The 26,980-nt window shown below is 38.7% G+C and overlaps 1 protein-coding gene across 1 annotated transcript in view; it reads right to left on the minus strand.

The window, feature by feature from the left end:
- Window positions 1–8,259: 8,259 nt before the first annotated feature.
- Window positions 8,260–26,980, minus strand: part of TAFA2 (TAFA chemokine like family member 2) — a 76,432-nt gene continuing 57,711 nt past the window's right edge. Inside the window, 2 exon segments of the mRNA XM_075499294.1 lie at window positions 8,260–8,376; window positions 8,378–8,446. Of these exon segments, the coding sequence (XP_075355409.1) occupies window positions 8,260–8,376; window positions 8,378–8,446 (186 nt within the window).

Genomic DNA, 26,980 nt, shown 5'->3' on the forward strand with positions numbered 1-26,980 from the left:
AAATAATAACATATTAACTGTTTGTTTTACCATACATATATACAGAGAAAGAGAGATCATAATTCTATCCTCTACTGATGAAACTGGGACAGCTCAGAGCTCAGGACTACACCCATGCCTAGAAATTGGACACAACCTCACCATGCCCCTGGGAAATGCTTCTTTCCTTTCCTTAATTGAGAATTGAGACTCCAAAATCCACTCCTTGCACACAGCTAATTCATATGTCCCCTGGCCAGCACATGAGCCTGCACCTTCTCTCACCCTTGTCCAGCAAGGAGCATGCCAAGTTGACTGTCCCAGTGCAAGCACAGTCATTCCTTGTCTTACCCTTCAAGAACAGGATCCAAGCACCCTCTGGGGGATACGCACACTCGGAAAACAGGTACCACACGCAGACATGCAAAGGAACAGGACTAAGCGAGCAGGAGTGGCACTCAGCAACATCTGCCACCACTGTTAAGTGGTCACAAGTACTGGATCAATGGTCAGAGAGTAAGCACCTTCCTGGGCCAAAACCCTCTCTTCCCTACAACACACTGGTCCAGCTCCCTTTTTCCTCATTTTCACAGAGTTTTTGTCCATCCCAGCCAAGGTTTTAAACATATCAATCTCTGCAGAACAAGAGTTAAATCTTCAGCTTACCACTCAGCTATCTCCCCATGGTGCAATAAAATTAAAGTCAAATTGACCAAGAGACACCATCCTGTTTCAGGTCAGAAAAAGTCAAATGCTTTGATTTCAGAGTGTCAGTGTCTTGTGTTAGAATGCACGGTTTTGATTTCAAGCCAGTAAATCAACTAGTTCACATCATTCCAAAAAATGGGGTTTCTCTAATTTTTTTTCATTTGCTATTTCCAAGATCTAATATATGGTGTTATTAACAAACTATGAATTCCATTATTTGTCCAGAAGACAATATATTAAAAAACCTCACTTTATTAATGAGGTAGGCATGTATCAATTATATAAATATTTAAATAAATACAGCAATTTGGAGTATCAGGAACTGAGGGCCATTGAGTACTCAAACTGACACCATTTAGAGAGATCAGAGAGCCAATTCCTGGCGCTTTCTGAAGACAAGATCTTTAAGATTTCTTTCTCAGGTTGGGTATTCCAAATTTTGGAGGACTCCAAATTATTACCCTGTAGAAAATTAGATCTGTTGAGCCAGTTAAATTTTAATTAGGGAAACTAAATTAAAATGAGAAATCTGGATTCTCAGTATAATTGTAATCAGCTGTGCTTAAGAAAGATACATTCAAACTAGAACTGTTGCTGAGCGTGGTCACTAGGATGATGAGGGAAAAGGAGATTTGTTTAGCCTAGCCTAACAGAGGCTATAATGATATGCATTAGCAGAACAGAAGGATAACAAATGAGTATAAAGTGACTGACTAAATTTAGGGTGGAAAGAAAAAAAAGCCTACCACACAGTAGAGTGCTATAGCAGAAAACTGTAGAGCTAATTAAATCTACCACGTGGTAGACTGCAATAGCAGGAACTTTTGAATTAATTTTTCTGCATCCGGAGGCAATTCCTCTTATTATTGTTCCTAGAGGTGATATCCACCTGGCACTCAAAAGGAACTCCTAAACCTGCAAATCTTCACCAAATGGATTACGTGGATGAAGGGCTTTTAGGTCTTTCAGAATTATAATACAGATATTATAGAATAAGAAAAAAGAATATTTCAGAATTTTTCTGTATTCACAGGATTAGGAAATGCATTCAACATAATCATTTGTGAGGTGATGTTATATCATTCCTGAATTGTCTTTGGAAGGTTTGTCTTTGGAATTGTCTCAGGAAGTCTCAACAATTGTTGATACTCAACAATTGGCTCAACAATTGTCTTTGGAAGTCTCAGGGTTGTATGAACTCACCTACCTGTTTAGAAAAATTCCTTGGACAAAAGAAGCAGTCATAAGGAGTCATGTAAAAATCATAGGAGGAGATAATTTAGATAAGCCTAATTTAGTTTCTGCTTCAAAACTCTTATGTCTGAGTGTGCTTTATGACTCCTCTGCTACTTAAATGTATGGCGTGTTACTATAAATATGAGAGCATTTCAAAAAATGTTCATTTATGGCTGTTTTAGTGGCTTAGTGAAAGTCAAGTGGATTATTTTTGCAGTATGTTCCCCCCTATTAAGCCTTCTGTCCCAGCCTGACAAGAACCAAGAGCGTCCCACAAGAGTGCACTCTAAACTGTAGTTTAGGGAAGCCACTAACACTGTGGTGCTTTCTTTTATTAGCCACCTTCATGAGCTAAAAACGTTGGCAAGGAACTTGGGTTTTGTTCTTGGCTGCAATTCTGTGACAAGTGTTTCCAATCTAGGGTATTAATTTTTGACCTGCTAAACCAGAAGGATTCCCCTGATGGCAAAAGGGGAAATTCAGCCTGACATCTATGAAGCTTCATTTAGTTCTGCCCTAAATGTTGTCCAGACAGAAGTTAGGAAGGTCAAGAGGAATCCAGAAAGCAGAGAAATGTATTATTTCCTCAGTTAAAATCTGTATGGTGAGCTCAACAGGCAGCAGTAAACCTTCCTCTGTGCTCTGGTTTTAATCAAGGATTGTCAGTGATCCTAGTTTCAGAGGTAGCCTGGGGTGTAACTGGCTGCTTTTGAGCAGTAAATATACCACCTGTGGCCCTCTACTTTAGGCTTCAGGGCATTATGGATGAAGACGGTGGTAACACTGAGGTTTGCTAGATGCTTTTTAATCACCCTTGTGCATAGAGCTTGCTAAGATATCACAGCCCCATGTGCAGGTTGACCTACACGAGTTACATCTGTTTAGCTTCTCCCATAATAGCTTGTCTGCTTCTATCAACTGCCTTGGAAAGTTTGTAGCAGAAATTTTGAAATCACACAATAAATTGTTAGAACTGAAAGCCAAACTGGCACAGTCTCCACTTGGGCTAATAGCCCCAAATAATTGATCCATCACCCAGACAGTGAAGAAACATCAGAAACCAGTCTCCAAGAGAGACTTCTGTTAGCCAGATGCCCTTCCCAAGATTTAGGGACTGTTATCTAGTCTCTTTCCAGCTGTGTAATGTTTTCCAGTTTTAGAGTCTCCCTCTCAGTTTGATGCCACTCACTGTTACAGTGAGTTAGTGCTTCTTATTAACTCTGTGTTGATTGATATGAGCTTTGTATAACCCATCACAGGAGACAATTTATTTGTATAAGAATTATGGTAGTAATATATGAAGTAGTAAACAGAAGAGTAGCCATCTTATTCCTGGATGATTTTCATGGCCAAAGGCAAGATGAGAAGTGGTAACAAACTCCTCAGTAAATGAGGATTCAGGGTTTCTCATCCTCTTTTTAGTGAATATTTTAGAAATGCATTTTGCTGCTGCCAAAAACTGCAGCATGTGCTAAAATTTCTAGCTCTATTGCTGCAGAAAGTAGAGAATAAAATAGAAAATATCCTTAAAAATTGCCCATGACACGACACAGTATTTCCATCTCACCCTGAGTCAGCATGTGTAGGTCCGCTGCAAGCAGTCAGACTTTTGGGGGGGTTTCCATATCCACACATATGGCTGCTAATAATATTCTAACCTCTGATTTCTTAATTATTACACCATTCACCAACTCAGTATTAAGACCCTGTTAACATATTATAAGACATTAATAGACCTTTTATTAGCAATTATATTTCAGGATTGCTTTTCATATAAATGCCCTATTACTAAGGGTATGTCATTTCATTGATTCTACTCCAATGTACCGAATGCAGTAGTTAAAAATGGCTAATAACTCACTCACGTAATGTTACAGGTACATTTGGTACTTTTCTCTCCTCTGATTATAGACATATCAGCTCATTAAACACTAGTGTCAGAACACTAGCTGAGCCCTGCCTTTTAACAAACTACCAGTGAGAAACTAGAGGCTAAGCCCTTCTCTTTTAATGAATCAGCAGTACTGCCTTCATAATCGGGGGAGGCTGGGAAGAGATGGAAGGAGAGCACACAGTGTTTCAACCAGCATTTATAGCTACAGAGGTGGTGTTTTTTCATGTTCGATTTCAAGTATTTTTTAAAATGTCCTCTTGTGCCCTTTTCTGGTTGCTTCTTTTATTAAAAATGTTGATGTTCGTTATCAGAAAGGTTGCTGTACTTGTGTAGATGCCACATTGAACAGAATTACTCCAAACAATCATTTAGAAACTGTATAGTACTACAGACATAACGGCAAACTAGTATAACTGGTAAACATGCGTATACTAAATAATATATAAATATGTACAACAATATATCTTATAAATCAGACTCTAATTTGGAACCATTAGAGGTCAGGGAGACGTTTGGTTCTACAGAGGATATGACAGCATTTCTTGTGGTTGCATTGATGAATAAAATCAGACATTTTTTGCTCCCAGTCCAATTGCATACTAACTTGCCGTGGTTTAACCTTAGCCAGCAGCTAAGCCCCACCCAGACGCTCGCTCACTCCCCCCCGGTGGGATGGGGGAGAGAATCAGAAGGGTAAAAGTGAGAAAACTCGTGGGTTGAGATAAAGACAGTTTAATAGGGAAAGCAAAAACCACACATGCAAGCAAAGCAAAGCAAGGAATTCATTCACTCCTTCCCATGGGCAGGCAGGTGTTCAGCCATCTCCAGGAAAGCAGGGCTCCATCACACGTAACGGTGACTTGGGAAGACAAACGCCATCACTCCGAACATCTCCCCCTTCCTTCTTCTTCCCCCAGCTCTATATGCTGAGCGTGATGCTATATGGTGTGGGGTATCCCTTTGGTCAGTTGGGGTCAGCTGTCCCAGCTGTGTCCCCTCCCAACTCCTTGTGCACCCCCAGCCTACTCGCTGGTGGGGTGGGGTGAGGAGCAGAAAAGGCCTTGACTCTGTGTAAGCACTGCTCAGCAGTAACTAAAACACCTCTGTATTATCAACACTGTTTCCAGCACAAATCCATACCCGAAGAAAATTAACTCTATCCCAGCCAAAACCAGCACAAACTGTAAATTGTTTCACAGCTCTGCTGGGTTTTCTCTCTTGAAGCTTTTAAGGGATAAAAAGGCTTTATCTTCACCCAGAATTGAGCCTGCAGCATCTGGAAGGTCCTCTACACTTACCATAGGAAGCTTAGCCCTCCAGCTATTGACATGGAAGTCCTTTCTTTCTGGGTTTACCAGTGATCAGAAGGAAAAACAGATGCAGAACTAAACACAGAGTGAAATACTTGTCCCTTAGATATTCCCTGGTGGAACTCTCCACCCGAAACATGGATCAGCTCACAGAGCTCCTCCTCCCTCTGCAAAAGCACACAAGAAAACAGTCACTGCAGAGAGAGTTGTTTTACACAGTCCTCCCTAGGCACAGAGGACTCTCGAGCCTGTGCACTCCTCTGTTCCACTTGCTCATGGTTTCTCTTTTCCCTTCCCTTAATACTGATTTTCTTACTGGTATGTTGGGGTAGAACTGCTTGATCTCACCACAGCTCATTAACCCTGTGTTTACCAGTAGTGTGTCTGCATAACTGTTCACATGGCACCATCGAAAGGTATAAGAAACATTTCAGCAGAAATATATGCAGTAGCAATATGGTAGTGCCCATCTGACTCTTGGCTGATTTTCATGGCCAAAGGCAAGATGAGAAGTAATAACTAATTCTACAGTAGATGAGGATTTAAGGTTTCTCATCTTTTCTTTGCTGAATATTTAGATAAAATGCATTTTATAGCTGCCAAAAAAATTATAGCACATGCCACAATTTGCAGTTCCATTACCCAAGATAAATTAATACAGTATGACAAAGTGATTCAACAGACTTGCTCTGTTATTATTACCTGTTTCAGAACTCCCAAATAAAATCAGTCAGCTGCAATGTATGCTGTGTATCCCAGAGCTCCATTAGTTCTCTTGGTACCTTAAACACAAATAACTGCTGGAAAGGGAAAGGTTATATTAATGCCTCTAAATATTGTACCGAATAATTAAGTTGTCTAAAACAGAGGTAACAAACCTATTTTAGGACCCTCCCTCTACTAGCAATTTGGTAATACTAGTAGTTAATAAAACACATATCCTCAAGGGCTATTAAATTACTTTACAAATGACAGTCCAGGAAATAGCATTATTTGCATTTTAAACTCAGGAAATTGAGGAACAAAAATGCTATTAGACCAAACATAAATGGTGAATCACGTATAAGACACAAAAGAACAGAAATGGTGACACAGATTCATTTAACAGCACTTAACTAGGTCAAGCTAGGAGTATAGTCACACCACATTCCCTTCGTTGAGATAGAGAGTAGCCCAGTAAATACAATTTTGCCATTATTGACAAAAGGCCACAGGCTTTTTATTGCCCTTACAGTGCTGGGTCTGAGGACTTGCCAGGGCTTGTCTTGGCATGGCTTAGCCATGGCATCAATTGTCTAGGAGCGAGGTAACTATTGCCAAAATTTGCTTTAGCTTAGTTTTAGTTCATAATAACTAGTAGTTATTCTATGTGGATTGAACAATCTAGCACTCTAGAACAAAAATTGGAAGGATGATCTGAGGTCTCAAACTGTAAATACCAATGATGATGGTCAACAAGCGGTCACTATACAAGTGCAGCCTCACGAGTAATGTGACACCAGTTGTAAAGAAAAAAGCAAACAGAAAAACTGAATAATCTGGAAAGAATTAAAATAAGCAACATCTAAGAAGTCTGTGTGAAGAAAACATATAAAAATAAATCCAAGCAGATGCAAGACTGAGGAAGAAACCCATCTCATGAACTTCACACTCCCTCTGACAAAGACCTCAGGAGTCTGATGACTTGTTATAGACCTCCCTTCTCCATTCTTTTTCAGAAGTACTGAAGGGTTAACCTTGGACCCAGAGGGACATTGAAAGGGTGAGCACACCACCAATGAACAAAGGAGAGATACTAGGAAGGCTTAGTATAAAAATGTTAAGAATACTATTGATGAAGATTCTCTGTGTTAGTTTGGACTATTAGACTGTTAAAACATTAACTGGGCTAGCAATAAATTCTTAGCTCTATATATATGATGTTAATGCCTTTTGCTCATAACTGAATTTTGAGCATAGTGAGGCAGAAAGCCTGATCAGATCCTAAGGCACGTGGACTGCCATAAGCTACATGGTCCTCTCTTAACCCTTCAATTCTATTCCCAGAGTGAACCACTAGAAATTCTCCAGGAGCTCATACATTCCTTGCCAGCAATAATACCCCTATTTACAGACTCAGTTATGAATTCTTACTCTACATTAAGAGGAAATTACACTGCTTTCAACATATAATAATTATGGTACATTTGAATGCAAAACCCATTTTCTAATATGAATTATCAATAAATAATATCCATTTTCAGAAGGAGGAGCTGAACTCCTGGTCAGTTTCAAAGATAATAATCTGTGAATTGCAAATAACACTTTTCCACAAAAGGGATTTCATCCTTCCTGATAAAGCTTCTACTGCTTTCAGTCTTAAAATAAATGATATTGTTGCATTCTGCCCACTCTGGAATGGTTGTATTTCAATAAGAGGTGAAATAATATTCTTCCTAATACATATGCCAAAAAAACTACCATATAAATAGAATGTCATTTTTATTATTAGTCCCTTTCCAAACTGTTCTTCATAATCCAGAGTTAGCACTTTTCAGCTGACAATCACATTGTAGAGTATCATCTTTCTCTCTTATGCTTGGTATCGCAAAATACCATGGTAGATTAATCCTGTTCAGTAGCATGATACCCCAGCAGGAAAACTGAAAAAAAAACCCCACTCCAGCTTTTTCAAAACCATAGTTCCTGCAACACTAGCTTTCATTCCTTTAGAATTCATGATTTCTCAGTAAGCAAGAGTAAGAGTAGGAAATTATTACAATGAGCCTAAAACAAAAGCAGACTTAAATAAACTCAGCATTTGGGAAATAAAGTCCTGGGCAAGAGAATAATGGGGAAAATTATTTTTGGGACTGCAATCAGTGCAAAACCAAACAATATTGAAGTTAAACTATTCCAAAAAGGAAATGCGGTAAGACTCATTTGGGCTCACAGGGAACTCTCTGAGTATTTTGGAATCAAAAAAGGATTGTCCAAAAAGTATAAACAGAAAAATTGCTTAGGGTGATTAAGAAAGTAGTACAGAAGCACAAACAGACAAAACCAGGAGTGGATAAGTGTAAATGTGTAAAATCCAGCAGTGGATAATAAGCTAGCAAAGTATAGTCAAAAAAGAAGACAATATATAAAACATTAGAGACCATGGAAAAGCAAAGTAAAAATGCTTTTTGGAGAAGGTGAGCTATTAACAGATGACATACATAGTAAAGGCAGAAATGTCCCAGGGTTTTTCATTTCCTTTTTCACATAAAAGGTTAATAGTGATCAGATGCTTCACAAGATTGCTGTTAACAACAAAGGGATGTGAACATAGGCCAGACTAGAATGAGAATACATCAGAGAATATTTAGGTATTCAGGAAAGTTATATATATTCAAGTCACAAGGCTTGAGAAAATTTACCATAGAGCAAAGCAATCTTTGAATTGTTAGTGATTATCTTCTAGACTTCATGGAGAATAGATGAAATCTGAAAGGGATGGAGAAGGATAAATATTGATTTTACCTTTAAGAAAAGGAAAAATAAACACCTGAGGAATTAAAGATCAAAAAACATAACTTTGTTATGCGGAATAATACTGAAGCAAATGATTAAATAATCAATTTATAAGCTCCTAAAAACAATGAAGTAACATTAAGCATCCACTATCCATTTCTTGAGACAAAACCTTTTCAATGACTAACCTGTTTGCCTTTTCTGGCTGTCTGTCCCTCAGTAACAGAGAAGAAGCACGAGCCAAGCTGTGTATGGAACTAGAGAATGTTTTTGGTACAGTCACTCTCAGGAGAAAAAGCGGGAGGAAATGGTCTGCCATTACCACCCCAGCCACTGAAAGAGTTAATGAGAATGATCAGTGTCTGGCATTTTGCTTCTGCCTGAACACAGATGCATAGCAGGTAAAAGAGCCATTTTTAAGGCAATTATCACTAGGTTGCATCGCAGTGGAAGATCGTATCAGGTGGGGATGACATAAGGCTGCACTACGTGTAATACTAGTCAGTGTTGTCATGAACAATATCAATAGTGGAAAAGCTCCTTATAACATTTGTGGATAATTGAGCTGGGAGGGCCTGCAAGCACTTTGGAGAGTAGGTTTAGAATTCAAAATAATCTTGATAAATTGGTAAAATGGGCTGAGATTAATATGGCAAAGTTCAATAACAACACCTGTGAAGTACTATAGGAAACTCAAGTGCACACATATAACATGGGAAACAAGTGACTAGGTAGCTACACTGCAAAAAAGGACCTGGGGTATATAAGAACTGAAAACTGGATACAAGTCAACAGTGTGCTGCTGTTGCAAGAAGGTAAATATTTTGGGATGTATTAGTAGGAGTACAGCATATAAGAAACAGAAGGCAACCATCCTGCTGTACAAGGCACCAGAGTGGCATCCACTGGAGTCCAGCTTTCAGCAGCACACTTTCAGAAAGATACAAATAAGCCAAAGAAAATGCAGAAGACATTTTCTGCAGATCTTCTTCTGCAGAAAATGCGAAGAAACCGGAACCGGTTTAGAAAACACAAACTGTAAAATGAGGTTGAAAGAACAGAGTATTTTTAGGCTAGAAAAGTCAAAAGGCAAGGCAAGATCCAATCCATCATTGCCACTCTGTGGTCTGTCACTATCTTCATGGCTGAGCTGACTCTTCCTGAGTATGTCTCTTTTCCTTGTCAGTTAAAAAAAAGAAAATAATCTAGACTAAATTCTTCCATATTACCAGCAAACCAATAGCTGGGTGAATTAAAACTGAAACAGCCTATTTACTTTGACAAGCCAATTGTCCCATCTTTAGACTTCCCCACCTAAATCCTGATTTCTTTCAGCTTTTCTTAATAATCCTGTGCCTGCAGTATGTAAATTAATCTGCCTTTGAAAAAGTGCAACTAGACATTATGGACTAGATTTAGTTCAGTGCATGATTTATTAATTGGGACATTTATGAGCAAAAATGGATCTGTCATTTTTAGGACCAGATACTTGATAATATGCATAATCCTTAAAATATGCAAGATAAAGATAAAAATACAGTCTGTTATCAGGAAGCCATTCTAAATCAGCTCCAAAATCATATCAATGACACTTCTCAGCTGATTTCCACTTCCTTGACGCTCCCATAGTACCATAGTACCTTGCTCCCATAGTACCATAAACAAATTACCATTTTCACAGAAGAAACTTAGATCATTTGTGGCACTTGAGCACAGCAAAGTTCCTTATAAGACTCGAGGTACATGATAATAACCCTTACTTCTTATCAACTGGCTCAGTAAGTAAAGAATTTCAGCTGGAAGATCAAACTCCCGTGTTTATGTTAGAAGATGAAGCTGGAGAAATGATACTACATTACATCATCCTGTATGGCATGACCCAGATGTAGCACTGAACTTTTATTTGAGCAGGGAGAATGTCAAAAAGAACCTTCACTTTCTTGTTCAGGTAAGAATCAAATAAATGTTGGAAAATTTGCAGACCAAACCCCACTAGACATGGACAACCTACAAAACAGACTGTTCAGTCAGATAATGGCGTTTCTCTTCAGAGACTTTAGGGTAAGCTGGTATTTCCTCTTCAGTTTTGGTTTTCCATTGCTGGAGAGCGTCTCCAGATTTCACAGCATATTTCCCTTGCAGACAAGTCTTCTTTCTCCCTTCCTGACATCTGTCTAGGACAGAGTGGTGACCCACTACAACACATGAATAAGAGCTGGAAAGTTACTTAGGAGTTTCAGCAGTGAATTTTGTTTTTCTAGTATTTTTTGTTTCCTCTTTGGGCTGCAATCTGACATGACAGCACAAGGTCTTAATTATTTGCTAAGGAATCACAGATAGATGGATTGATGAACAGAAAGAGAAAAGCAGTAAGGTAATTGCTTCTAATGGGAGGGGAGCAGGAGTGGTGGTAAAGAAGGCAGACATTATAAATGCTCCTAAATCAGAGTGTTTCTTTTCTTAGAGATTCTCCTATTCATAATTACCAATGCAGCAAGCTCCACATTTTATGAGAACTTGAAACATACCATCACAATGAAGGAGTGAGAAAGCTCTTGAAACAATGCAGTGTTATCAGCTCCCAAGCTTAAAGCCCAGAGTAAAGGGGACAATGTTAGGAGAAATCAGGACGGGTCCGGCAGCCCGAGCGAGGTGAGGCTGCTGCAGCTCCACAGCCTGGGTCCAGCCAGTAGCAAGGCTGAGCATGTACTCCCAGTAGGCACACACAAAGCACATGTATGCACTGCATATACACAAATATATGCAGCTGGCCACGCAGAAAACATGCACAGCACTCCATCTGCTGGAACATACCCACTCACACAGACACACACAGACACACACACGCAATCTGGCCAGGTCTCCTATGGTCCCCAGCAGCCAACCCTGCTGTGGTCTCACCCTCTGTGCTCCATTTTGGGTGTGCAGACCAGCTTTTAACCACATAACCTACCAGAGAGAAGGCAGTCAGTGACTGGAAATCACATTCAGAGATGGGAAGGAGGTAGTCAATTAGGCAGGAGAGAAGCCCATTCAGGATTATAAAAGAAGGAAGGGAAATCTGCAGAAAATTGAGGCAAATTCTGAGCTGATGGGAGAGGGTTCTTCAATAAAAGCAGAAGAAAACAGATGAGGATTTATGGACTTGGTTTGGTTTTGAAAAAGAGAAAACATGTATCCCACTGAGAACAGTTATGGATTGAGTACATGCTCATTTGCTACTGCTGTATCACAAAGCTGTCAAAACTGCAAATACAACAATGTGCAATACCATGGACACATTATTTTTTTTAATAAAAGGTTGCCAAAACACACAGTGGGCAGAAGCTCAAACTAGCGTTTGGGAATGTTACTTACTCACCCCAGTGATTTACCCAAATATTTGATTGGGATTGGCAAAAGAACATAAAGAAAAATAAAATTCTCAACCATGACTTGAAAAGAAACTGTGGGACTGTGATATTTATACAACATGGGAGGTGTCCTACAGTTCACAACAAAGAAAGCCTGCCAGATGTTTGCCAATTTATGCATGCCTCATGCCATGGCCCTTCACAGCATTTTGTATGTAATGGAAGAGAAGCCTGCACAAGAGGAAGGCAAACAAAAGAAAAGAGTAATAGAAATGGACGTTTTGAGCAATGGAATAGGGAAAAGATGTCAAGCCCATTTTGTCACAAACTTTCTCTATACTAATCTTCCCTGCATAAAGATACAATAACAACCCTTTTTTCTAATTAGACTTCTTATGAAAATACCAGTGAAAGGTTTATTTAACAAGTTGTGCGGTCTCCATCCTTGGAGATTTTTAAGACTAGTCTGGATGAAGCCCTGAGTAATCTGGTCTGATCTCAGAGATGACCCTGTGTCGGAGGGTTTGTGTCGGAGGTTACACCAGAGACCTCCTGAAGTTTCTTCCAGCCTAAATTGTCCTGTGATTCTGTGATCCTAAAAAAAGTTCAGAAATCAGAAAGTTCATTTGCATATCTGAAAGCAGCCAAGGTGGCGGGCAGGTTCTGAAAAGTTTGTAAACATGTCATATCTACGGATGTCTCTTCCACAGGCTATCAGTTACAACTGTGGATAGAGGCATGGCATAGAAATTTGGGGTGTTTTTACCTCAAGAACTTTTGAGTTCAAACCAAAGAGTCCATTGAGCAAACCAAAGAGCCCATTGAGCCTGAACCCAAATTATCTTAGAATGTCATTTTTGTGACATCTGTCAGTATAAATGTCATCAAACTATGACATAAGAAGAGGATGAGTTTCAGGGAGGAGCCATCCACTCAGAGGAGCTGTCAGCCTCTTTAGCTTGCAGGGATGAGGCAACAGATCTTGGACCTGTACCAATAGCTCCTCTCTTGACAATTGTCTATGAGCAGACTCTTGAAGTACTTGTTTTCTAGGTTGCCATAAGAGTGTTCCTGCAAAGTTCATGTTTGCATTATTTTTTTCAATTCATTGTGACCTTCTGGGATGGACTCTTCTGTCAGCTAAACCTACTTTCCACTGTTCAAGCATCATGAAGAGTATCACTGATAACTGGCAAGAATTATGCCTATGCCAAGGAGCTTTCCATTGGCAGAAAGATGGTGAAGGTGGAATTGCCACCTCCCATGGCATCCTATTTAATGTAATGGATAGGAAGGAAAAGTCCATTTGTAACGGTGCTGAAACAGTGCTGAAATGGTGCATAAAGTCAGCTGATAAATATAAACTGGGGATGCTGCTTGGGAACTGTTTAACCAGCAATAGGAAGCAAAAATGAAAAGCTGTAAACACCTCGCTGCACCTGAGTAAAGCTCAGATGTAGTTAAAACTCTGCTTCTGCTGTCCCTGTTTAATTTGCTTAGCTCATACTGCTTGTGAATCTTTCATATTTTTATTTCAAGTTCCTTCAGTCCTACCTTAAATTTTCTGCAAATGAGGAAGAGAATGTAAAAGATACACAATAATGCAAGAATTGGGAGCAATCAGAACAATTACTGACAAAACGATGTCCCTTCCATAAATATAGTGTTATGAGTATTGACAACAACAAGAAGACTTACTATGTACAAGATTCTGATTTCTATTCAGGCGAGAAATTGATGTCCTTTAAAAGCAGTCATTCATAACACTAGGGAAAATTCTCACTATGCTGAACATGCAGCAGCTGGTGGGATGCTCAAATGTCATGCTTTCTCTGTGAGAACATGAAACTATTGAAGAGTAAATACGTTAAAAGTAAAATAGAGTTAAGGAGGGTTTGGTGGCATGGGAGATTTACACTTCCTAAATTGTTCCTGAGAACAAGGTTGTTCTTTCCTTTTAAATTATGTCCATGGCAATTAAGAGCTACAAAGTGGTTGTCAAAGCATTTGTTACTGGTGGACATATATGAACTGGTGGACATATATGAAGAAAGGATAAATAAACTAACTTACTTGGAAACTCATATAAAAGTTGTGTATAGACTCTTTCTTGTATTATCAGTTGCCATCTCAATAAGATGGTTATAATGATACAGAACTTTCTTACAATGGTATGGAATGTCCTTATGTTTGCCTGTCAATGTGTGATTCTTATTTCCCTTCTTCCAAGAAAGTATATTATATATTACTACATACAGAAGGGTTTTTCAAAGACAAATACAGAATAGGGAGTTAAAAATATTAGCAGATGCATATACAGAACATTAAATACAGCTGGATGTTGATCATGAATCTATTTTCTGCACTGGTTTCCGGACTTTATATATTAACTTACAATCAGAATCTGCTGCATGTGTTTCAAATCCTGTCAAATTAAACAAATTCACACCTTTCTGGAGGCTAATCTTTAGCTAGTCTAAAATTTATATTTCATACAAGTGGATCAAATAATGGCACATATTTTGTTTGTTGCTCAGATGTAATAATTATTAATAATTTTAGCTGGTATGTTCCATTAATGTATATTAGATTACATCAGTTCACTTCATCTTGTGGACTGAGGAGATTAAACATTGTTGGGGAAAATGAACCCTCTTTGAGCCTCATTTCTTACGCTTTCATGAAGGGTAGACTGTAGTGGTGATGTAACCATAAAAAAAAAATCCCCATTTTTTTGCTGAGCATTTTAAGCGAAATCTGCCTTAATGCTTTTGGTTATACAAGCTGATTATTAACGGTCCTGGAATCTAAAAAGCTCTGCCAATCCACTAAAGAGCTAAGTAGCATTTAGTGCTAGAAAAATAGTGTCCACAGGTCACACTGTGTGCTTCTGTCCTACAATAAAGGGTCATCTTGAAAGTGAAGACTGAAGACTTCATGATCATTCTACCCTTACCCTTTGTGATAAAGCTGCCAGGAAAAGATGTAAATGATGATGACTTTGAAATATGACTTAGAAATGAGTGAAAGTGAACAGATTTGCAAGATCCACTGGGGAAAAAAATCCCCATGAAATGGAAACCACTTTCTCATTCAGAGCCAGACTGCGCGGAATTAGTCTAATTTGTAATGGTTATTAGCTTTCTAGTAGGCTTTTCTCTGGCCCAGGAAAGGCTTACTGGAACTACATCCAGCACACAGACAGTGAGCAAAATACTTCTACCGCATCCTTGTAAATTTGTCTAAAAAGCACATAGCCCTGAGTACCCATATTCAAATATCCCTACGGATTCTCACCTCTAGCAGGAGGGGCATGCCAGGTTTACTAGTAATGTATGGAATTGTACACATGATGCACAGTGGGGAAGGACTCGTCTTAGCATGACAGGGATTTTTGTTGCTTAAGCATTCATCAGTTCTGTGTCTCTGCTGTGAAGTCAAAAGCAGGATCCATTGGAAGAGCTTTCTGTAAGCATGCTCCAAGGCTAACCGTACAGAACCACCTTTCAGAGGGGCTGCACCAGCTCTCAGGCACCAAAGAAGCATCTGCATCACCAAGGATAGCAATTTTTCTTGTGGAGGGGGCTCCACGGACTGCAGTGTACTCCACGGCACTATCACAGCACCTAGAAAGCACCCTAGAAGCAGTATTGTCCCTGAGTGAATGCAGGCAAGAAAACTCTGGCACCCACGTGAATGCTTACATTTATGGTACACATGGTGACTTAGATCAGTCATTGATTGCAAATGCAAAATACCTTAAAACCTGCTGTATTGATATGTTACAAAGTTTTTAAAGGACTGTGTGTTTAATTTATTTTCATTTCCATGGTGAGGGGACTGCTAGTCTGCACTTAGTATATTGCATCTGATAAATTTTATGGGTTTGACTGTATAAGGGTTGATTTCTTTGTCAAAGAAAGTGTCAATTTAAGTGCAAGCCTCTATGCTTTCTACTTCAGGGACATAGAGTGCTATTTAATTGGCTTGTGTAGATTGCTTGCTGATTTTTGATACTTTAATAAAAGCCTTTGGCATTGCTGTGGTTTCCCATTTCCTTACGATTAAGCAGAAAGCAAGTCCTTAATACAGATGCAGAGCTTTATTAAACTTACAAATATATGCAATAAAAAAATTCCAGAGCAGTGCAGTCCAACCTGCTGATGACTAACAAGGTATAAAAGTGCTTTTTTAAATTATCAAACAATGTTTAGTCTAAAAAAAAAAAAAGTGTTAACTAAAAGTAAAGCACAGCTTGTAAATAACATTTTAAAACTTCCTACAGGAAAACTGAATGACAGCGATCTCTGTTTTCTTCCCTGCACCTACCTTTTCTCTTATGCACATGTTCAGCTCTTGTGCTGAGCTGAACAAGTGGGGATTATTTGTCCTGTTCCTCCCACAGTTACTTGAGCCGTGCATTTCCTAAAATATGTGAATGTAGCTAGTAAATCCCATGTTTGGGTATTTGCTTGTTCCCTGCCTGATGGATCACCAATACTGTACGGCACCTTCCCTGATTCTCTCTGCTCATATTTTGAAACTTTGTGAGGAACCCAGAGGTGGGGAAAATCCAATCCATCTGCAAAAACTGACACTTCATGATGTTGCACAGATAGAAAGACCATAGCAAAATCTCAGCCTGAGGTGGAAATTAACTGCGTTTTGTTGTGCCTTTCCGCTGCAGCAAGCTATATAGGTACATTTGGGCCATTTGGATGAGGCCATTTTTTTAGGCCAGAAGGATTAAACTGAGAGGCCTGATTTTGCAGTGTCATGGTGAAGGACTCCCACTCCACCGCAAAGTCAGATGGGACAGTCGCACGCCTGTTCGATTGCTTGTGAAGACTGAATGGACCTGCAGATCTGGGAGCGCCTGGGAACTGGGACACTGGGAGTGTGCGTAGGGGCCACTACCAAATTTAAATCCTGATCAGCCAGAGAGGAGGAAGGGATTGGGCATGCATGCGGCTATGTGCATGCTTTGTGTCTGCTTCAGTAGGTGCTGATAAAGGCACCAGTATCTTGCCTGTGTTGATCTGTGTTGTACTGTGTGTATATCTGCATCTTCAAAGTGCATGCCCAGCCTTGCTACAGCCTGCGCCTGGAATCGGGACCAGCAGCGGCCATGTCTGCCAGACTGGAAGGAGAAACCCTTTGTGTCTTAAAGTCCTCAGGACCTAGCTTCCCCTAATATTACTACAAGCTCAGCTTAAAAATACAAGTTCTTCTGCAGGCCAGTCTTTCGTGCATACACCAATGGGACACTGTGATAAGGAGAAACCTGGCACTGCTGGGAATATTTTAGCATGAACGTGAGTCACCGTAAGAGGAGTTCCCAATCCACAGGCAAGCTATCTTGTACCAGCTAGTCTGTGTGTGGCCAGAAATGTTCTTCACTGATGGCGAAGCTGGTCATCTGTCCCTGTACTGGTTGCCTCATAGTAAGGAACATGGATGTGACTAGAAGTCCTTCCAGTTCTGCTGCTAATATGAGGACTCCTTCCCTTCCTCACAGAAGAAAAAGCAGTGCAGTCTAGTTTTGTTACAACTGTAAAGCATACATAGTCAATGAAGGGTTTACTGCAAATAAAATATTATTCCTCTGTTAAAAAAAAAAAAAAAAAAAAAAAACAAAACCAACCAAACAAAAACAGAGGAGAGCACAGCACAGAGACACATCCCAGGGTAGATTTCAAAAAAGCAGGGCTGCATGTTACCATATTATTGATGGGATTACAGCATCGCATGGCACTGCAACTCCCCTGTGACGTGGTCCGGACCACAGACCCCATTACACCTACTCCTGCTCAGATCTCCGAAAATTAAATCAGCTCATGCTGCTGGGCAGATTACTGCTCCTGCTCACACTAGCTCATTGCAAGCTGGCTCAGGCAGCTCTGCAGTCTGCTGTGTGGATGCCCCAAAGTGCACACAGATCAGCAGACTCTGCAATATTAAACTCCTCAGCTCACACTCTTAGGCATTCACACAGCATTTTTTGTTGTAACTGTGAATGAAGCATGTTGAAATTCTAAGCCTACAAGCACCAATATTTCAACCAAACTCATTTGTGCACTTAGTGGTTGATCCACAGCCCACTAGAGACAATGGGAAGACTGCCATTAACTTCACATCAGGCTCATAAAAAATGAGGCAGATAACTCCCATTAATGTTAATGAGAGTCATGTATATAAATCACCTAACCGCTGATGGAAAAAGAAACCTTTTTCTGTTCCACTTTTTACACAGCTTCCACAGTCTGTGATGTTCATCCTCCTCCAACAGCATTGTGAAGACAAAAGGTTTTTCAACAGCCACGTCTTTCTAATGCTTTTGCTTTCTGTCAACATGAGTCAAGCTTCATGTAGACAGAATACATTTAATCATACAGTCATGAAATAATTACTTTTTAACATGGTAACGAACAGACTTAAAATTACAGCAAAATTATTTCCTAGAAGGCAAATTATTATTATTTCTCAATTATTGTTGAGAAAGTACAGTAACAACTCTTGTTTTTCAATTAACTTTAAAAAAATTATTTTCCTAAATTTGCATTTTAACTAACAAAGATAACTATTCCCTTTTTTTATCCCTCTGCCCCCCAAAAGATGGGTTTTTCACTTCCTTCTGTGATTGCTTCATGTTGCCTTTACATCATACAAAATCCCTTGTCCCACAATGAAGACATGCACAGACATACATATGCAGAATTAGAGAGTGGTGTACAACAGGTCCTATTTGCTTTAGCTTACCTTTCCTCTTTACACAGTGGGTATGTCCTGGGTGGGCAAGATAATATTAAACCACGTGGTGTATCACTAATTCTGGTCTAGTATATTAGTCCCTAGTGGGCTTTTGTATAGTTTAAAAGTTTTTTAACACTCATTATTTCTACACCAAAAAAAAGAGCTTTCAGATGTTCAGTATTTTCTAACTCTTTGTATTTGTATAAACAGATATGTAAAAATTTTAAAATAAATAGAAATTAATTCTCTCTTTTTTAACTAGAAGGTAAAAATGTAATATGGCATTAACCTCACTAATACTTACATTTGAGAGGAATTTTAATAGCATTCCAGAGGCTGCATTTTCCTGTACATTTCAATAATGATGGATGGTCAAGACACAGTGCAGGAAAAATGAGCTACCGTTAACGACTTGTCCCCAGCAGGAGATATTAGGATTCTAGAAAGCATTGCAAATGGATTTTTAGTTTTCAAGACTAGACTGTAGCTGCTTTGCTCCACCAGGTTTAGTCTTCTTTGGCTGCTTATCCTTAACTCCTTAATGTGGCACATTAATTATAGCCCCTCATATGTTCCATTCTTTCAGGTCCCTGTGTCTAGAAATGTTGCCACTCAAATAGCAAAGTGCAAGCTTTCCATCATTCTAATAGTTAAATAATGGCAAGGCTATGCAATTGAAACAGCATGAAAGGTCACCTTGACAATACTCTGACTGGTAAAAAGTAGCTTAAGGCATCACAGTTCTTTATTGTGAATGAGTCAACTGAGTTTATGACTATTCAGGATATTTTAATAATTTCCAGGTTTGACACAAAGTAAGAAATGTTGGAATTGCTGCAGATGGTCAAATACCTCAAATGTAAAGAGAATATTTACAAAGCATGTTTTTGACTCTTTTGGCCAACAACAAAGTGGGGACAGGTAGGAGTTTGAACCAATGATAAAGTTTTTGGAACAGCTGGCACAGGTAGTCAGTGTGAAATTTAAACCTGAGCAGAAGTCCATAAGAAGCTTAAGTCACCAGCAAGGTTCTCAGAAAGCTCTGTTTCAGGATTTAAGGAGCACAGCCTTGAACCAAGGTTTTGAGAGGAAAAGTTTTATGCCAAATGCCTTTCATAAATTGCCTTTGGTATGTGTTTTATGGCAGGACTAAGAGCAGGACTGAATTTCACATATTTCTCTCTTGGAGGTGGGACCGGGACCATATAACTTCCACAATTATACAGTAATATGATATCTGGTGAAACTGTAAAGGGTATCCAAATTTTTTGTCACCTGCATTTTGTTCTTACCCAAGCCTTTGATGTTTAATATGCCTTTTCATCTAGGTGTTCAAATTAACTACAGCTTAATTTTCTAAATCATTTGGCTAGAATGCTTAAGACCAGATTTACACAGAGAAAAACTTCATTAAAGACAGTGGAGCTAACCAAGGCGGAAACTGCCTTGTACTTCCTTTTGTGTTTCCTCTCAGAACTGCTAATTGCAGAAATTGATTAGTTTAAGGTCCTTATGTCACATGCTTTAACAAAATGTGAGGTAAGATCCAAGCTATATGGACTTGGGCAATAAACACATCATTAAGTGAAGTGCAGTCAGCACTTTAGCTCCCAGTCTTCTGGTTTATCTATATTTCCTTCCAAAGACATAAAAATGGGGAAAATACTTGCTACTTTCCTTATCCATTAGGAACACTAGGTAAAGCCCTGAATTTGAGATGTCCTGCATACTTCATTGCATACATCAATACTTAAGGATCCATCTTGCATGAAGCTATTAATCTTTTATATTAATATTACTACTACACAAATTTCTGTATAATCAAACTTGAATCAAAGCAGAGGGCTGGATATTCTGAATGATGGAACACAGTCTTACACACAGGAACTATAACTGCCTTCACTGAGCAAGGTCTAGCTGTGTGCCTGGGAGTAACTAAATCAGTACATCTTCAAGGCTCTTTTACTACTTCATCATCTAGTTTCTAATGCTGGTACTGACAGAATGAAAAAACACAACATGCTAATGAAAGACTTACAACCCAAAGAGTATTTTTCTGCAGTGACTAAAAAGTCACTAACCAATGACACTATTTTAAAAGGTGCCACCAGTAGCTGACGGAGAGGCTAATACATATATAACACAAATGAATAAATTGTAATAGGATGAACAAATAAGAAGCTGCAAAATACATCTTTTAAGTGCATTGTTCAGACTGGTGCAAAATAATACATTTTAAACTGTCACCTAATAATAAACATTTATTCTCTAGCTGTCAGAAAAAAACATATAGAACAATCAGGGTTGTCAGTATAAGACAAAAGCACGTATGGTAATGCATGTTTTGCTTCCTGCTGAGGCTTGTCAGAGCTACTATTCTGCTCTGAAAGGTGCAGGGCAAGTGGTGCAGCTTGCCAGCAGCATACTGTGCAACCCTGACTTAGAAGAACAGTGTAGTAACACAGTCCAGTTTCAGCAGTAATGGAAGAGGGTTGGATCTGAATTTCTGGAGGCCCTCTCTCAAGACATGACACCAAATCTCGGATTTAGACAGCAATATTTGCCAGCAAATACACACACAGCTCCACTGCAAATGCTACCTAAACAGCCATTTTGTGGCTCCTTTTAGAAAGGCAATGACCTAGATGGAAACATCCTGTGGACATATCTGACATTTTTAAGGCCTGTAGAGCCACACTGTAAGAGATGTCCACAGATGTCCAATATTCATTTAGGTATGACATTTGATTCAGCTCCATGCAATGAGATACCCTGTCCGAATCGCTTCTTTAGGAGCTGGGCAACGATGATGTCTGCAGAAGTGTTTCTCTAGGTGACAGGCCATATTTCACCAGCCACTGCAGTGAAGTCAGGGTGTTCCCAGGCATGAGTCTAGCCACCTCCACCACTGGGACTCTTTATAGTACCCCACATGCTCCCTGTTGAAACCAGCTTCATGGTCAGCATTGATTAAAAAATAATAAGAGAAAAAAATTACCATAAACCAGGAACGAGTCATAAGTGTAATTAAAAAGCATCACAAATGTCAGCATATAATATTTTGAATTAATGTATGATTAGCTTATTTTTGCCTTATTTAACTATAAGAAAGGATAAAGAATTAATTATTAATATTCAGTAGTCATTAAGAGAGCTCTACACTGGATATGATCCCCATCCATCAGTCAGCTGAGCTGGATGAAAGAAACTTTTATGGCTTTTTTTTGTGAAACACAAGCAAGGTATTCCTAAAAGTCATAGTATTGACACTGAAATCAAAAACCCACAGCCAAAGGCCCGATCCTGCCAATAGATTTGTATGGGTGGAACTTTGACTTCTGGTCATTCCTATCAGTGAAAAGATCTTTCATATCACAGCTATAGTTTAACTAAGTATTTGGAAAAATAATGTAGAAAATACAGAGTTGACCTCAAATTAGCAGCAAAATTCCCACTAGTGTCGCTAAAGCCAGGCTTTAACCCGTCATCTGTAAGTGTCTTTGAATGCACTGAGATAACAGCTCCATAAATGTTGATTTCCTTATGAAGTGGGAAGAAAGGGTTTGAACTTTCTCCACTAAGTTTGCCTGTGCACAGAGGTCTTTTATAATATAAATTTAAATACACAATCTGTTTTACAATGTTTTCCATCATCTCTGTTCTCCATATGTTCTCCCACTAGGAATCTAATGAGTTCTACATATGAGGGATGACAAGGGAATATGCCTAAGAAATAATTCCAGCAATTATGGCATATGGAGGCTTTGTTTTTGAGTCGCTTTTGCCATGAACATTAGGCAGAGCATCTGGGACCAAATTCTGTCTACCTGCCCATGGACATTAGCAAAATCATCATCTTCCATTTGTAAATTCTGCTGAGGTAATCTGCCATACAGAGAGGACCATTTCATCAGCTTTATGATCAGAGAGCATATTGAAACACAGACCATTTATAGTTAGGAAAAAATGCTTCTATTCAGACAGAAGAGTTTAAGGTGGAAACCATTTTAAGAGAAAATGACAGAGACGCATCCTCTCTCTCTTTCCCTTCTCTCCAAGAAGAACTACAAAGAACCTGTGTTCAGTTCCAGGCCACTATTTATTAAAAAAATTTTCTCATCACTACTGAAGCTTTGTAAGGAGTGACTGGATCCCAGGTAAAGAGAAAATGACCAAAGAAAAGTAAAAAGAACAACAAAAAAGAGACCCAAACTCTAAATCAGTAATAGGAAGGATTATATTCTCTACACCCAAATATTGCCAAGGCATCCAGAATTAATTGTAAATAAACAGACTAAAAAAACTCTTTTATATGGAGACATACTGACTAAACAACTAGCGTACATTTTGCGAGTTCTGGATATCAGATCTAAATACTAAGACATAAGGCTGGAGAATTCAAGTTCAGTTTTTGTCACGTTTGTTATGACAGTAAGAAGAAAAGAGATCAAGAGATTCAACAAATATGCTGATATGGAGTAAACTTGCAACTCCACCTATTCATCATATTCAAGAAAAATGTCTCAGCAATGCAAGTAACATCAGTATTTTTACATGTTGTTTTCCCAGCTGTGCCATTGAAGCAGTGAAAGCGAAGCCATAAATCCCAAACTACAGGGTCTTTAGGTTACCTCAATGTTATACAGAAAAAAAGAATGGCCCTGCTGTTATAGAGGATCTAAACAGAATTTTACAGTTATGAATATAAACATAATTTAAAGAGCTAATATAGAACTTTTACAGTTAGTGTTACATATGGGCAATATTTCTATTACACAAAGTATTTCTTGAACTTAGTTGGGCAATAAACTGGTTTTCAGAACTGAAAAACAGATACATTTCAAGTCTTTCAATCATGGCTAATATTGATGTGATTAGCAATATTTAATCAAGAAAATCTATTCTCAAGGAATAACTGGATTTCACTTCCCATTGCCACACAGAATTGGCTGCGTAGTAGCAAGGAGGGATTGAAAACAGAGGGAAGGTTCTTAAACCATTAACCTGAACAGGGACAGGCATGTGAACTTTAATGAACTTGCTCATTCAGAATTTTCTGAGCAAAATGCTGAACACTCTCAACTGCAGCTGAAGGCCTTATCCAAACCCCACCGAAATCACCAAGGCACCTTGCCATTTCTGCGGTCTGGCTTTGGAGCAAATCCCAGAGACACATGAGACAGACCTTTCCACCACTCCGGAGAACAGGCCCAGGGACCTGCTGTCACCACCACAGCCCCAGCTTCGGGAGGGCCAACTGTAGCCCAGCGCTCCCATGCAGGATCCACATCCCCAGAACCTACATCTCTGGTGATGAAACCATACTACAATGGTTTTGCCTAGCCTGGCATCCCACTAACAGCAGTCTGAGAAAGAAGAACAGCCATTCCCTTATACAATAGTTTCCAGCTGTCACTGTCAGTGGTCCTCCTGCCAGATGGTCTTAAGTTAGTTTTGGATTAAGAGATGTTGGCAACACTTGTCATCACCTATCAAAACAAAGTTGTGGGAAATTCAGCCTTTTCATATACTACCCCTTGTAATCACCACATAAGCAGTGCAGATGAATACAGTAGATGCAAAACAAACAGACATGGAAGACACTTTTGCTAAAATATTTGCAATGACTGACTGTGAAGTGGTATCAGAAAGTTACACAATGTCTTACAGAAACAAGATCAAAGATGTAATTTGGAAATGTTTTCTTACTCTATAAAAGAATAAACAAAAAAGTTTCTCAGGAAACAAACTATGTTATAAAAATTAACAAAGTGATTAGGTAATTCTCATTCAGTTTAATATCACTGAAATCATAAGCAATCACTTAATACCATCAGATTGTCCAGGTGTGACATGTTTGATACAGAGCTATCTAACTATTGGCAAAAAGAAACCAGAGATTAAGGCAACACTTCTATTACAAACCAAAACTGTGATCCTTTTCCTTGCCAATATATTGGTTAACAACAGATGTGTAAAATTCAAGGCATGAAGGAGGAGGCAGTAAATCAACAGAAAAGGATGCCAATCACATCTTTCTGTTTTGTTGTTATAGACATCCATGCATTACCTGGAAACTATAAAAGCCAGCTGTACAATCATAATGAGCAAAAAACCGCTGCATATATTTTTATGAAACCTAACAAAATAACATGCTTTATAGTAGATTTCTAGTTTCAAAACAAATCTATCTGAGGCACTCTGTCTCCAGTTTTAAAGCATATAAATTCTACAAAAACAGAGCTGCATTGGCTTGGTGAAGTACTGAAAACCTACAACAGTAACGTTCTTGAGCAGAGCTGGAGGAGCCAAGATTTAAAAGATACAGGATAGATAGAAAGATTTAAAGGTTATAGGACAACAGGTGGATTTCAAGGTAGTAACAGTAGTATCTGCAGCAGTGCTGTTTCAAAGGTTAGCACTTACTCATGACCAGTAAGCCAGATGATACAACCAAGATATAGTCTTGAATGTTTTTAAGCTCTATTTTAGATTTACCAGATCTGATTTGGAAATTTTTTTCATTGAGACTCGTATCAGGATTTCCTTTTTGTTTTGTTGAACTTATCTCATACATTTAATTTTGAAAGGTTTGAACAAAGAAGTGAGTTTTCTTTCCCTGGCGATGCACTGCCATATGGAAGTGTAGAATAGGAACCCATATTCTCCTGCAGTTCAGAGTTCCTGATGATTACTGAATTCAAAGGGTAACATGGATTTCCCTCTGATCATAATGCCTGATCATCTTTGTAACTGGATGAAGCTGGGTATATCAAATAATCTGGGAAGTAGTATATAAGAAATAAAGGAGTAATTGAAGCAGGATTCATCTTCACATGCCTACAACATGAATGCCATAGCTGATCTAGTCACCTGTACTCCATTTCCAAAGGTAGCACTAAAACAGGCACTATGGACAGCTGAACTATGGTTCCCAGCTTGCTTTGGGATGCACAAGCAGAGTTCACTGTTGAACTGTTTTTTTTTTTTCTTTTAAACAGTTCAACAAATTAACCTGAAACATTACCTTTTCAGGAATGTCTGCCACGTTCTGTTGCTACTGAAAAGGTCTAAATGAGAATTTTTCAGGATTCCCATTTTGTGAAGAAAAAAATTTTTACTCAGTCTGGCCTGAAAAGAACAGTATGCCCACCAGAATTTCCCATGACAATGCTAGAACTGTTGTGCTACATATCAGATTCCTTTGGAAAAGGACCTTTCAAAGTGGTAGGAGATATTCCCAGCTCTACTGAAGAAATACAAAATTAATATAACCCTTGAGATTCTTATTCACTGAAAAAAAAATTATTTTGTTCCATGGGTAAACAGAATCTCCAAAGCGCACATCCATACAGGGAACTCTAATTTATATTACAATTTTATTCACCTGTTATGAATATTCACAACATTAATCTACTGCAGATAATCTATTCAGTATATTTGAAAATCCATTTATTTTCACTTATTGATATGCATGTGTTACACTTGTCTATAATACAGTATTTTCAGCGTTGGTTTAAGAACAAAGAAACAAAGAAAACAAATATCGAGAAGGATGATGTAGATTTTTGACCAAAGAGAGGCCATATTCAGATTTTACAAAACAGCACATTTACACTTTGCACTGCCCCAGACAATCTCTTTAAGATGCTACCTTCTGTCCTGCACATGTTAGCACAAATCCATACAATATTAATCCGTCCTAAAATACTGAGATACCTAGTTGTTGCTACAAACAGTTTATCCTAATTAAATTTTAATCAGAAAAGAATATCTTTCCCTGGCAACATTTTTTATTATTTCTCAGCAGAATGACAGAATATACTTCTCAATTTTATTCCCAACAGTCATTTATTTTATTTAAGCTCTCCTGTGCAATAATACAGCAGAGGTAATGAAATGGTTTTGGAACAGCAGGGGCTACTGTGACAGGCAGAGCACTCCAGGGTGTTCATCCATCATGGAACTTAATATATAACTACCTAGCCATGTCAATGGCTTGTAATGATACAATCATTTCCCTCTTTTTCTGGGAGTCTGATAACCACACAGGACTTTTAAATAAGCTTGCCCCTATATATTTTTGACTACCATTAAGTGTGTGTGGTTTTCATTTCAATGCACCAAAGCATACAGTCAGAACTCCCTCACCCTCTCCAGTCAGCATGCTTATGCAGTGTCACTAAAAGGAATTGCCAAATTTCTGTTGTATCAATATTACAGATGGTACAATATACATTAAATGGAGTATA

The sequence above is a fragment of the Mycteria americana genome, chromosome 1 (assembly GCF_035582795.1).
Source record: "Mycteria americana isolate JAX WOST 10 ecotype Jacksonville Zoo and Gardens chromosome 1, USCA_MyAme_1.0, whole genome shotgun sequence".
NCBI classification, from domain to species: domain Eukaryota; kingdom Metazoa; phylum Chordata; class Aves; order Ciconiiformes; family Ciconiidae; genus Mycteria; species Mycteria americana.